This window comes from Syngnathoides biaculeatus, chromosome 4, assembly GCF_019802595.1.
Source record: "Syngnathoides biaculeatus isolate LvHL_M chromosome 4, ASM1980259v1, whole genome shotgun sequence".
NCBI lineage: Eukaryota > Metazoa > Chordata > Actinopteri > Syngnathiformes > Syngnathidae > Syngnathoides > Syngnathoides biaculeatus.
Genome location: NC_084643.1, coordinates 3,458,928 through 3,470,827, shown reverse-complemented (window position 1 = coordinate 3,470,827; position 11,900 = coordinate 3,458,928). Strand labels below are relative to the sequence as shown.

At 45.6% G+C, this 11,900-nt stretch overlaps 1 protein-coding gene across 6 annotated transcripts in view; it reads right to left on the bottom strand.

The window, feature by feature from the left end:
* Window positions 1-1,073: 1,073 nt before the first annotated feature.
* Window positions 1,074-11,900, bottom strand: part of LOC133499229 (tetratricopeptide repeat protein 28-like) — a 207,264-nt gene continuing 196,437 nt past the window's right edge. For all 6 annotated transcript variants that reach the window (XM_061816985.1, XM_061816986.1, XM_061816987.1 and 3 more), the window contains 10 exons: window positions 9,512-9,656; window positions 9,222-9,401; window positions 7,316-7,860; window positions 6,889-7,136; window positions 6,663-6,787; window positions 6,357-6,588; window positions 5,592-5,668; window positions 3,610-3,739; window positions 3,413-3,520; window positions 1,074-3,318 (listed from right to left, as the gene is read on the bottom strand). In XM_061816985.1, the coding sequence (XP_061672969.1) occupies window positions 1,718-3,318; window positions 3,413-3,520; window positions 3,610-3,739; window positions 5,592-5,668; window positions 6,357-6,588; window positions 6,663-6,787; window positions 6,889-7,136; window positions 7,316-7,860; window positions 9,222-9,401; window positions 9,512-9,656 (3,391 nt within the window). In that variant the 3' untranslated portion in view covers window positions 1,074-1,717. The remainder of the gene's footprint in view (window positions 3,319-3,412; window positions 3,521-3,609; window positions 3,740-5,591; window positions 5,669-6,356; window positions 6,589-6,662; window positions 6,788-6,888; window positions 7,137-7,315; window positions 7,861-9,221; window positions 9,402-9,511; window positions 9,657-11,900) is intronic.

Genomic DNA, 11,900 nt, shown 5'->3' with positions numbered 1-11,900 from the left:
TCTCTCTCCCTCCCTCTCGGTAACAAAAAACGAAAATAATAATCTACACCTCTTTCGTTGGTATAATCAACATAATTTAACACAATGCTCACTGTAATCATGCGGTACATATTGAAACTGGATTGTGCGGTACACTAACCTTCGCAGTGTGGAGACGTAGGTTGCTTACAATGGATACGGCCGCATGACGAACCCAGCCATTGATGAATCGGTTGTAGGCCTCCAGACCTTTAGTTGGTCCACGGTATAAGCGCTTGTTAAGAAGAGGAGATGGTTGACGATGTCTAGATAGGTTACCGGCGCCCACACTTGTGTGCTCCATTTGTGTTTCTCCAAGGCACATGGGTCGTTATTGTCGATCAAAGCACACTTCTTGTCGTAACTTTTTCTTGAAACAACATCAAATGAGCCCCGATAACTTTCCAAAGTCTTTTTAGTCATCATGCGTCACTTTTAACAGTCGTACGAACATTTGTGTAACTCCAGTCTGTATGCAAAAGAGATAGCGTGAACGGCGCGTCAATTGAGTGAACCCATTCAACGTGGCCAGGTGCCCCGGACGTCATCACGTGGTCGAAAACAGCCTATATTTGTCCTTTCAACCCTTCAATTGCAACATTTTATATCCTCTTATGAGCAGCAGACAATAATTCTGCCTGTACACTCCTGTAATTGTGTAGGCCTTGTACAGTAGAGAACAATAATGTACTTCTAATCGTGGTTAGCACGTGTGCCTTCCAAGTATTAGCTCCAGGATTTGAATCCCGGGTCTGAGCTTCCTGTGTGGGGTGTGCACATTCTCTTGGGTTTGCTCTTAGCGTAGTCCGGCTTTAAAAGTGTGAATGTGAGTGCGAATGGTTGCCTGCATGTGCATTAGGCGGACCTGCACAGACATATTTTGACTTCACGAAGCTAACGCTCAGTTTTGAATGACATTGTCAAGGAAAGCATATATGTAATTTTGCTTTACTCCCTAGAAAGTGTGAACATCCAGCTACTTTGTACAGCGGTTTAATTGCAGATAAAAGGATCCAAAAGAGAATTTATTTCTTTTTTTTATTGAAACAGTTTACTGATAAATGACAGGTGGTCCTCATGAAACCGTGATGTTAAAAAAAAATCATGGGCTAAAAATTTATACGTCATACTTAACATTGAATAGCAAGAGAATCCATGCTTCAGAGCAAACACTCAATTCACAAAGAAATCAGGCAAAATGCCCTTTTGACTTCAATAAAAAATATTAAATCTTTTCTTCCACTCTATCCAGCTTTACACGGTACATGTTCATTTTTTTTTTTTTAATAGAAAAACGCTTATTACTGATTTTGGAACACTGGAATTAATTTACAAACGTAACAATAATAATTATAATATTAATAACAATAACAAACAATAATAATTACCATTATTTTTTCGAAACAAAAAATAAAATGGAAAAAGTCAGTCATAGTTGCATCTTGGCCCACATCGAGGATGTTTGGTGGGGAAAGACCAAATGGCATTTACATTTACCTGACACACAGTTACACACAAACACAGTATCAGGTCGTTGAGTATTTCTCTTTGCCATTTACAGAGTTTTGGGCACAACTGCAGACGTGTGCCTCACACCGACCGATTTGACCAATCCATATTTGTTCTGTAAAGCTTGGCTCGCTAATCGTGGCCCTCAAAATGGTGACCTACTTCGTCACCTCATACACAAATGAAAGTCTCAGCATTTAGAAGAAGGGAAAAATCTTCCAGGCGACAAGAATTTGTATCCGTTCCCAGCGGGTAGTCTAATCGAGCGGGCACCGGGACTGCTGCTTGTAGAAATTGTGGGTGATGGGGCCCCTTTCTTGGGACTGGAGCAGTGATGCCCGTTGGAGTTCTTGCCCCCTCTCTCCACCGACTGCAGTCCCAGGTCCCGCAGCTCCAGGCTGTCTTGGGTATCATTGGGGGAGCAATGTCGCGGAGAGAGGTTCAGAAGGCTCAGTACGTCCCTACTGGCAGATGCCAGCGGACTCGGGGAACTATGAACAGCTTTGATGGGGCCAAGATGTTGTTGGGCGGCAGCGTTTGCCCAAAACGTTTTCAGATTGTGGATGGCTTGGACTTTTTCATCAATGACCCCTCTTCTTAGTCGGTCCAGGTCTGGAACGTCAGCAGACGTGGCAGAGCCTGTAGATGAGTACGATAGGGCAGGGGAGGGCGCACTACTACCAACTGGTGATTGGTGACCTGAACTGGGAGAAACGTTACTGGGGGAACGTGATATGTGGCCACTGTACGGGGAGCTTGGGTACTTCAGCTTGAACTGCGCATGGCTGTCCGAGATGGGCGAAGGATGGCTGCCGTCCTTTTGTGAAGACTCTGAGACAGCCGGACTATTGTACCCAGAGCTTATTTTCTGGAGAGAAGATGAGCGGGATGGCGGTTTGGGCTTTGGGGAAGACTGAGCTCTGCCACTTGCACTGCTGTTAGGACGGCTGAACGCACTCGTTTCCGAGGAGCGGAAGGCGCTACTCCCTGGTGAATTTCCTCTCGAAGTTCCACCCTCGGCCCTGGCTCGCTGCAGACTACCGACTGCCCGGAGATGGCTGTGAGTCTCCTCCAGAATCTTCTGGGCCAGCTCCTGAGGATCAAGAGGGGGACTTTTCTCCTCCTGAGACTTCACAGTGCTGTCTGTCTCAGTGCTGGATTGATCCGATTCCCCTGTGTCTGAGCTGGTCACTTTAGCGACTTTCTGGAACGGTGAGTTTGGACTGGGGACCAGGCATGTTTTGACGGGGGAAGTCGGAGTACTGACGCTGCCTCTTGATGACACTGATACCGAGTAACCTCTTCCAGCCCCACTGGCTGACCGAGCTGCAACCCCTCTACCTCCTCTGTGGTGGCGCTGGCTGTGGCCCGGTGGCAGAGGCAACGAGTCACAGTGGCTCCCGAGCGGTTCGCTACTGATAATAGAGAAGCCCTCATATTCCTCCTCCTCCCCCCGGGCTCCCGACGTAGCGGTCGCTGCTCCGTGAGGAGACGAGCGGCTCCGGGGAACGTGAGGGTGCTTGTGGGCCGCGTAGTGTGCTGCGGCCCCGCTGCGGTGCCGATGGCTGAGGAAGTCGCAGTCGGATTTGGAAGCGAAGCTCATTGAGGAGGCCACAGAGCTGAGGCTATAGACAGAGATGGCGTCTGATGCCTGATTGTCCAGGCAATGGGGAGAGAAGGGAAGGCTTGAATAACCCATCGGCAGAGGGTTGGAAACAGACTGCGCTGAGGCCAAAGACTCGAGGGAAGACGAGCTGTCTAGACTCAGACGCTTTGGAAGTTCTGTGGAGTCTGTAAATATGATGAAGATAAAAAAAATGTAACTCAAACACAAGCACACCATACCAAGCATGAGGTTAAAACAAGAAGACAAATGCATACGAACCAAATAGCGCCAGCAGAGACTGCAGAGCAAAGTGCAACGTGCGGCGGTTGGCTAGTTTGCCGGTTTTTAGCACCACTTCTTCTTGGCCTACCTCACACAGATCAAAACCTGCATGCACATGTAAACATAAACAAATATCACCTCTGTAAGTTATTGGAAGTGATGTAGGAACCTTAAGGCTCCTTAAGTTGACTCACCAAGCGCTGCTAAAAATTCATGGCATCCTGGAAGTCTCCACAGTTGCACACTAATGGACACCTGAATGGGCAGGAGAGAGAAGTCCTGTTCCTTCTCACCAGTCTGGAGCTGCACTAGCACCTGGTGGAGCTGGAGGAGAAGAAGAGGGAAACGAGCAAAATGGCGGTCTTACAATTACCAGTCAAATTCTATTGGTTCTATGATGGTAGGACACATTGATTTATAAGATATGCTTTTGGTATGTTTGTAGATATGTGTTTCAGCCACAAACCGTGACTCCAAATGATGACATTTATTTTATTTATTTAAACCAAGGAATAGATTCACTTGAAATTTACTACTTCATCAACAAAATGTACACAAATGTAAAGCAACTATGGCGTTCACAGGTGGATGTTAATCTGTTTCGATCAGCTATGAATAGGCTTTAAATGCAAGCGATCAACAAAATGGCGGTGCACATGTGCCATGGCCTGTTTTGTTTGGGGATTAGGTGAGAACAGAGACACCTTTGTCAACCTGACATAACTCTTTAAGGCGTATACACGTGCCTTGCTCCCGACTTCACTTTTACATCACGGCTTTATCGTTTCGACCACCTCCATCTATTTCTTTGACCAGGAATGACCTAACAATGCAAAGTTGCAATGGAAAATGTTGGTACAATATGGTAGATTTCATGGATGCAGATTAACATACTATAAATGGTCATGCGGTTGCTACGTTACAACGGTGGCGTTACAAAAGGGCAAGAGTGGGATGGATTGCAGCTCGGTGAAGGCACACTTACCATCGCCACCATATTTTTAACAGCCTTCAGATTGCAAAGTAAGGGAAGGGGAAGAGAGAAAAGCATTTTTACTGCATGCAAATAGGCCAGCTCAGTTGGGTTCAGGTCAAGAGGAAGAACAACAATGGACAAGTAAAAAAAAAAAAGGACTGTGTAAAATAGTACCTTGGGAAAAAAAATACATTGATGCATCATTTTATAGACATCGACTTGAAAACTAGAAAGGCATGAGGTCACTCGGAACGCAATCTTGCCCAAAGTCAGCTGGGTTGGGCTCCGACTTCCGGCCAGCATTTCGCACTGTACTGTACAGAACCGTATCAAAGAAAAAGCTCTTCCCAATATTTGACCTTCAAGTCCCTAATTAAGATCACCAAAACATTATAAACACCTCTCAGTAGGACCGTAATTTCCGGCCTATTAACCGCGACTTTTTTCACACGCTTTCAATCTTGTGGTTTATGCGGTGATGCGGCTAATTTGTGAATTTTTTCTAACGGCCGCAAGGAGGCACTTGAGTGAAAAAGGTAAGGGTGAGACCAGTGGAATATATGTGCCGAGGAAGTGACTTTTACTGGTATGTTTTTTTTTAACTGGCCCAGTTAGCGCAGCGTTAGCGTTAACGTTAACACGGCGCTGCTACCATTAATGTTAGCACAGCGGCGCTTGCATTAAACTCTCTGTGTATCATCTTTCTTTGTAAATATCTCGTGTTTCAATGTGGGTACTTTTACACAGCTTCAGCATATGTGTGTACCAAACAGTATTTCTTTTAAAAACGTACTGGGTGAGGCTTATAACCAGGTGCGCTCTGCAGGATGAGAATTACAGTACATTGAATCTGTAATTTAAAGCTTTGTTTGTCTGCTTATTCCCACAAGTGGGTAGCCGGTCATTGCTTTAAAAGGTGTTTACCTCACGTTACACAAAAATGCGGATAAAGATTATTCTCCGGCGTCACATGTTTCGCAAGAAGACTTTGGACAAAACCAGTGCTTGAAGTAAAGCTAGTTGGGCTTGAGTGCCGCATTTCAATAGCGATTAAACTGAAGCTTGAAGTAGTAATGCGACGATGTGCATCCAGTCCTGACGTAATATGGTTATGCAATGATAAAGATATTCTGTATCGACTGTGTGAGGTCCTCACAAATATGCTGTGGATGGTGTTCCGTGCTTTTAATGGGTTCATACCCGATTGATGAGCTGCTCCCCTGCCTCAGAAGCTGTGATGAGTTTGCATAAAGCCTGGAGGGCTTGTGGCGGCAGACCTGAGGGACATTTTTGTTAATATAGCAGATATTTAGGTACATAGATAGATATTTATTAGGAACAAGCTCCTGTCTGGATTTGTATGTTTCATATATATGCAATTTCAAGTGCTTCCAATTGTGCATTATCCATCCATCCATTTTCTTCACCGCTTATTCTCACGAGGGTCGCAGGGAGTGCTGGAGCCTATCCCAGCTGTCAACGGGCAGGAGGCGGGGTACACCCTGAACTGGTTGCCAGCCAATCGCAGGGCACATAGATACAAACAGCCGCACTCACAATCACACTTAGGGGCAATTTAGAGGGTCCAATTAATGTTGCATGTTTTTGGGATGTGGGAGGAAACCGGAGTGCCCGGAGAAAACCCACGCAGGCATGGGGAGAACATGCAAACTCCACACAGAAGGGTCCGGGATTGAACCCGGGACTTCAGAATTGTGAGGTTTTACCAGCTGAGCCACCGTGCCGCCCATTGTGGATTATGTGCATCTGAATTTCATCTGAATAAAGTTCTTTTTGTCACCCAGTACACACTCCGCAAATTTTGTTTGGATCAGATTTTAAACTCCATCCGTTGTCCAATATGATTTTTTAAAAAGTTTTGTGTAATCGTCAATCTTACAAAATATACAACAACAAAAGTCGTTGATTTGGCTGTCTGATACCATCTTGGTCTGTGGCGCTCACCTAGAAGTGACTGTAAAGTGGTACTGCACTGCTGGAGCCGGTCTCCTGGGTCGGCAGTGGGGAAAAAAACTGCTGCGGGGATGCCGGTGCCCGCAGAGTCGAGGCGGAAGCCCACGGCGGTTAACAAGGCCTGCCACCCGGGGACTCCCCCAACTTTATTCTCCACACTTTGCTGGGACGTGTACATTGAGTTACGTTGGCCATTCTGGATCCTTTGAAGTGATTTTTCCACCTGCAAGCGGTGCAGCAGTAACATCAGTAACATGACATAACATTCCTCGTACAGTACGCGAGTGCACGTCTAACCAGGTGAAGTAAAACTCTCAGGGCGTCCCGTGCACGATCGGGATACTGGAGAATTTCTGCCAAAGCTTGTCCGATCAGGGAGGACGGGCTGTTGAGTTTCACATCAGTGCCGATCAGCATGTATCCTGGACCAAAAACACAACGTTCATTAGACCGTATTAGGTGTTTGGATGCATAAAATTAATCTCCACCATTCCTTCTCATCATTTGAAGTTTTCACACAAACCTGCCCAGTTAGAAGGATGCGAGTACTGCTTGCTGCTCTGTACAGTTTTCATGGCATCTGCCAGTGCAGCACTAGCCTTGGTCCCGTTGAGGAGGGCAGTGTAGAAGGCGTGGATGAAAACCTTGGAGGCCGCCACAGGGACCGGCCACAAGGACACCAGAACACACTGCGCCCCCGCGGCCAGGAAGGACCGCGTCAAGCCGACGACACCGTCGGCTGTCACCTTGCTGCTGGACTCCAGGTAGGAACTTTATGAGACAGAATCAAAAAGCAAGCAAGATTCAAACCGGTCTCTTTTCACCCTTTGCAATGGAATACAATGTCCTGTTAATGTTATTATGCAAGCTGTGTCACTCAATTCTAAGTTTTTGATATTAAAACAAGTCAGTCCACTGTTTAAATGTGTTGCTCAAAGTAGTCCACCTACCCGAGCACGACGAGTTTGACAGGCAGCCTGAGGTCCAATATATCCGCAGCGGTCAAGAGAAACTCCTGTAAAGGTGGACTGTCGCAGATGCTGTCCACATCGCTGCTGTCATCTTGCAAGAGGTGCGACTCGGGGTTGGTGTAGCCGCTTCCGACCGACCCCTTCCTGCCTCGACCGCTGCTTCCTCTCCTTATCCCGGTACCTCGACCGATTGTTCCCCCTCCCACGTTCGCACTCGCTGCACCGGGCAGGCTTTCCGGGTTCGGAGTGAGCACCAGAGCCGCCAATTTCCATGAAATGTGAGTAGCGAAGTGGGCACACTCGGCTTGTGTGAGGGCGCTCATGACCCTCTCTTTAGTCGCTGCAGTGCCAGACAGCGGTTGGCATCCAAGGAGCTCAGCGACCATGAGTGCCTCCTCTTCTGCAGAGGGCATTGGCCCCCACAGCCAGCGGTCCATGACTGGCGAGGGCAGCCGAGGGTTTCCCACCACTGCTGCCATTGAAACCCCACCGCAGGGAGCCGGACCAGGACGCCGGGAGTGAACCTAAAGTCGTAGCAATACAAACGAGGTTGACTTCTTTTCAGTTTTAGGACAATGGCCTAATACACGGGTGTCAAACTCAAGGCCCCCGGCCCAGATGCAGCCTGCCACAAGATTTTATGTGTAACAACTTCCATGATTTTTGTTAAAATTTGAGCCAAACTTTCAAATTGTCCTATCATAAACGATGAGATATTGCAAGCATTTTTGTATGACCAAACCTGAAGAATGGGTTGTTTTCACTGATGTCACATTTTTTTTGCTGAATTAGCCACACACCACACCATGCCGCCATTTAACCTCTCTACCTAACGCGTACCCAGTGTGGAAGTCTAAGGAATACTCTCGGTTACTGTTTGTGTTTTTGTGTTTGAAGAGCGTCTCGGGACTCAAGTACACAAGACAGGACTTGCTAACCATCAGAGAGCCTACTTCTGACCTTTTTTCGACAACTCTCGCCAATTCGGTGAAGCTTTTTCCAGTGATACGGGGACATCGTCTGACGCTTCCGACAAAAGACTTTGGACGTTCTGCGGCTCTGTGCTTCACGGAGCCTTGGCTTTGTGGACGATTGCCTTACGCTGCTATCCCGGTGCCCCGTCTCAACCTCCATCGTGCTGATGTGTCGCCGAGCTAAGCTAACAAGCTTAATCGATACTCTTTTCAGAAGGCCAACATTACAGTAAAAATTTTTGAAGAATTTTCTGAAATACTATATTGGTTTATTCTTTTGTCTTTCTGCCATTGTCATCAAATTTTAAACAAATAATTTTGCTTTGCTTGTGGTGAACTTATATAGAGTTTTTACTTTTTGAAAAAAAAAATTGAATAAATGGAGTTTGCCTCAATATTTAAAAAAATAATATTCCACCGCCTTTCGTTTTACGTGTTAGCATACAGGTAAGTGGTCCTCCTTCGTAATTTCTGTCGCATCGAGTAAAAGATCATGATGTGTGTATGCCAGGTAGCCTAATAGTCAGTCTGGGCTTGATGTGATGTCGATGGCGTCTTCAATAAATGCAGTAAGAAACATAATGTCGTCCACCTTGCCTATGCACGAGTCACGCAGCTCAGGGATCGAAAATGGCCACCATTCGAGGCAGCCCAACGGGTGACGTCACGTGAAAACAATCCATTGTTGAAAAATCTGTTATCCTTGATCTCTGATTCGAAAACGAGTACATAAATTTCACGTGCAAATGTGATGAGGTGATTAAAGATTTTTATGGTTTCACAGTAAAAATGCCCCACTGAGGGAAACACTAACTACAATGTGGCTGGCAACAAAAACGAGTTTGACACCGTTTGTCATTAAATATTAGATGATGAATATTAACTGCAATCATCTGAATAAAAAGTTCAACCTTTGCGCCTGAGCCGAGGCCCTGGATTGAGGGAACGGCGATGAGGCTGAAACGCTCATAAAGATACTCGTTGGATGAACTTCCTTTGAGCAGCGCGAAAGGGATCAGATAAAGTTCTCCCTCCAGGACCATGACCAGTTGTCTGTGTCTGCCCACCGGACCACTGGAGTGCATCAAACCCTGTAGGACAAAACCATGAACATGTGGATCCAGTTAGGGAGAAAAAAAAAAGATTTGCTGTGCGTTGCCTTATTCCACAAAACCTGCAAACTGAAAGATGTCACGCTCACCCCTTCCATAGGTGCAATGAGCAGATCGTAAAGCGCTCTGAGGGGAGGCTTCCCGAGGTTGCCGGAGCGATGAGGCAGGGAAGAACAACCGTCTTTGGCGGGAGACATGGTATTACTGAACAGGCTCGTCATGCTCTGGCAGCTCCTACCAAAGCACAACATATCGAACTGTAAATTAAACATTGCCGCTGCCTATCCAATTACGCCAGGGCACTTCATTGCCATAATAGAGGTACAACACTACAAGGTCATTTTCTACTTCTGATCATTTGTTTTCATTTTCTGAATTTTAAGTTGCAAGATATTAATCTATAACGCTATATTGAATTAAATTAACTTCCTTTCAGTGCATTTAAATGAATAACATCCATCTGAGCAAAGATTAGATCCGATTTTTCAAGGTCGAGATCCATTATTATTATAGAGTCCGACAACCGATATTTGGAGTGGACATTCATTTGCAGTAAAAGGGTAAAAGTTTGGTATCAGAATTTATACACATGCACAAAAATCAACACTTAACAAGCATATGTGGAAAATTTAAACGTTAACTTAAAAAAAAATCTGACAGTTGACAGTTTCAATTATAACAGTATGTTTTATAATAAAGACTCCTCAAGTTTAGTACAAAAAAAGGCCTCCAAAAAAAAATAAATATAAGTGAAATAGTAATCTTTCACTTATCTTGGTTTTAAGTTGAAACAGTTTCCAGGGTCGGCCGCACCTCTTGTAAAGTTCACAATGGGAAATGCAAACATGCAAACAAATACTTCACGGAAGTGTACAGTTTCATTGCCGTTGGACTTAAAAAAAGAAAAAAGGCAGATATCTGGTTTCTGTTAATATTGGCGCTACTGATCAGTTTGTCCCTAGTATAAAGAAAAGATATATGATACAGTACGCTGAAGAAAGAGCAAGTAAACTATGAATACTTTATAATTGTATGAAATGTCTCTCTCACTGACACAAGCTGCTTATGCCATTTGCCTCAAGGGAGGCGGACCAAATGCTGCCACTGCAAGTCTGTGTGTTCTTAGTGCATACTGGAGAGCGTCACACAACAAAGTACAGTACTGTATCTGTGACTCCACATGGTGGCAGGATTGAGCCACGGTAGTCTGAAATGTTGCATCCCATTTCAGGCACTACAGCAACAGTAGCTTGTCCTCATATAGTATACGTCCATCTTGCAGCATTGCTGGACCAAGGATTTCCGCGACAAAATAAATGGTATTTTATTTTGTCTCCCTGTGTCACACTGGGAAACTCGCTAATGACGGCCATAGGGTAAAAAGCCTGGCACGCGGGAGCACGGGGCCAAGTTGTATTGCCACACTTGTCACAAGCCTCCATCTGCTCTTTCTTACGAGGTCCAGCCAAAAAGTACAGAGTCAGCCCTTCTGGGAGCCGAGGACCACGAGCTCCCCCTGCCTGAAGCATCTCAGCGCACTGTCTGTCTCTCTCTCTCAACCCTTGGCAAGAGTCTCAATGGAAAGTAAATAATTGTTTGTTAACTAGACAGGATGAAAGAAAGCGAGAGGAGGAAAGCGATAACCTGAGACGAGATGTGTGTCAAGAGTGGAGGGGGGAACAAACGAAGAGAAATGATAGCGTGTGCTGATGACGGTTGACTTGCGTGGGGACACTATTTGCGCAAAAACAACTTGAAAAGTGTAACGGGAACCAAAAAAAAAAAAAGGTTTATGCTACATCTCCTGAAGACCTTAGGTAATTACCAAAATCATTTTGGAAAAGGGAGGGAGTCACTGATGGTGTAGTGGTACACACGCCTGCCTTTGGATCGATTCCCGCTCAGTGATGGTGTCGATATCCGCACTGCGACTGACTGGCGACTAGTTCAGGGTGTAGTCCGCCTTTTGCCCGAAGCGAGCTGGGGTAGGCTCCAGCTCTCCTGCAACCCTTGTGAGGATAAGCGGCTTGGATAATGTCATGACATGACATTTTGTAAAAGGTACCTAGCAGTATTTAGTACATTATTATTAATATTTTGCAAGCATTGTTTAGCAGAACTTTTTGTTTGAGCAATTGAATGATGAGCATGATTAATTTGACCTCAAAGAAATCCAGTGAGCTAGCTCTATTCTAGATTCAGTTTCTTGTTCAATTTGGTAAAATGTCCAGAGACCTTCATGATGCCGAAAGCTGGTCTAATAATGGACCTTTCCGAGCTGTCGATCACTCGTACAATAATAGCCAATCAGATAGTCGCATTGTCTTAACCCCTGACTTGACACGCCCCTCTCGCCACATTGTCCCGCAAGCAATGCTGGTTGTCAGTAGCGTGCGCTTGGAAAAGTTAATGTTACAAAGCAAATGGTCCTCAGATGCGCTTGGGGAACGTGCAATTCTGATGAAAGATATCCTGATA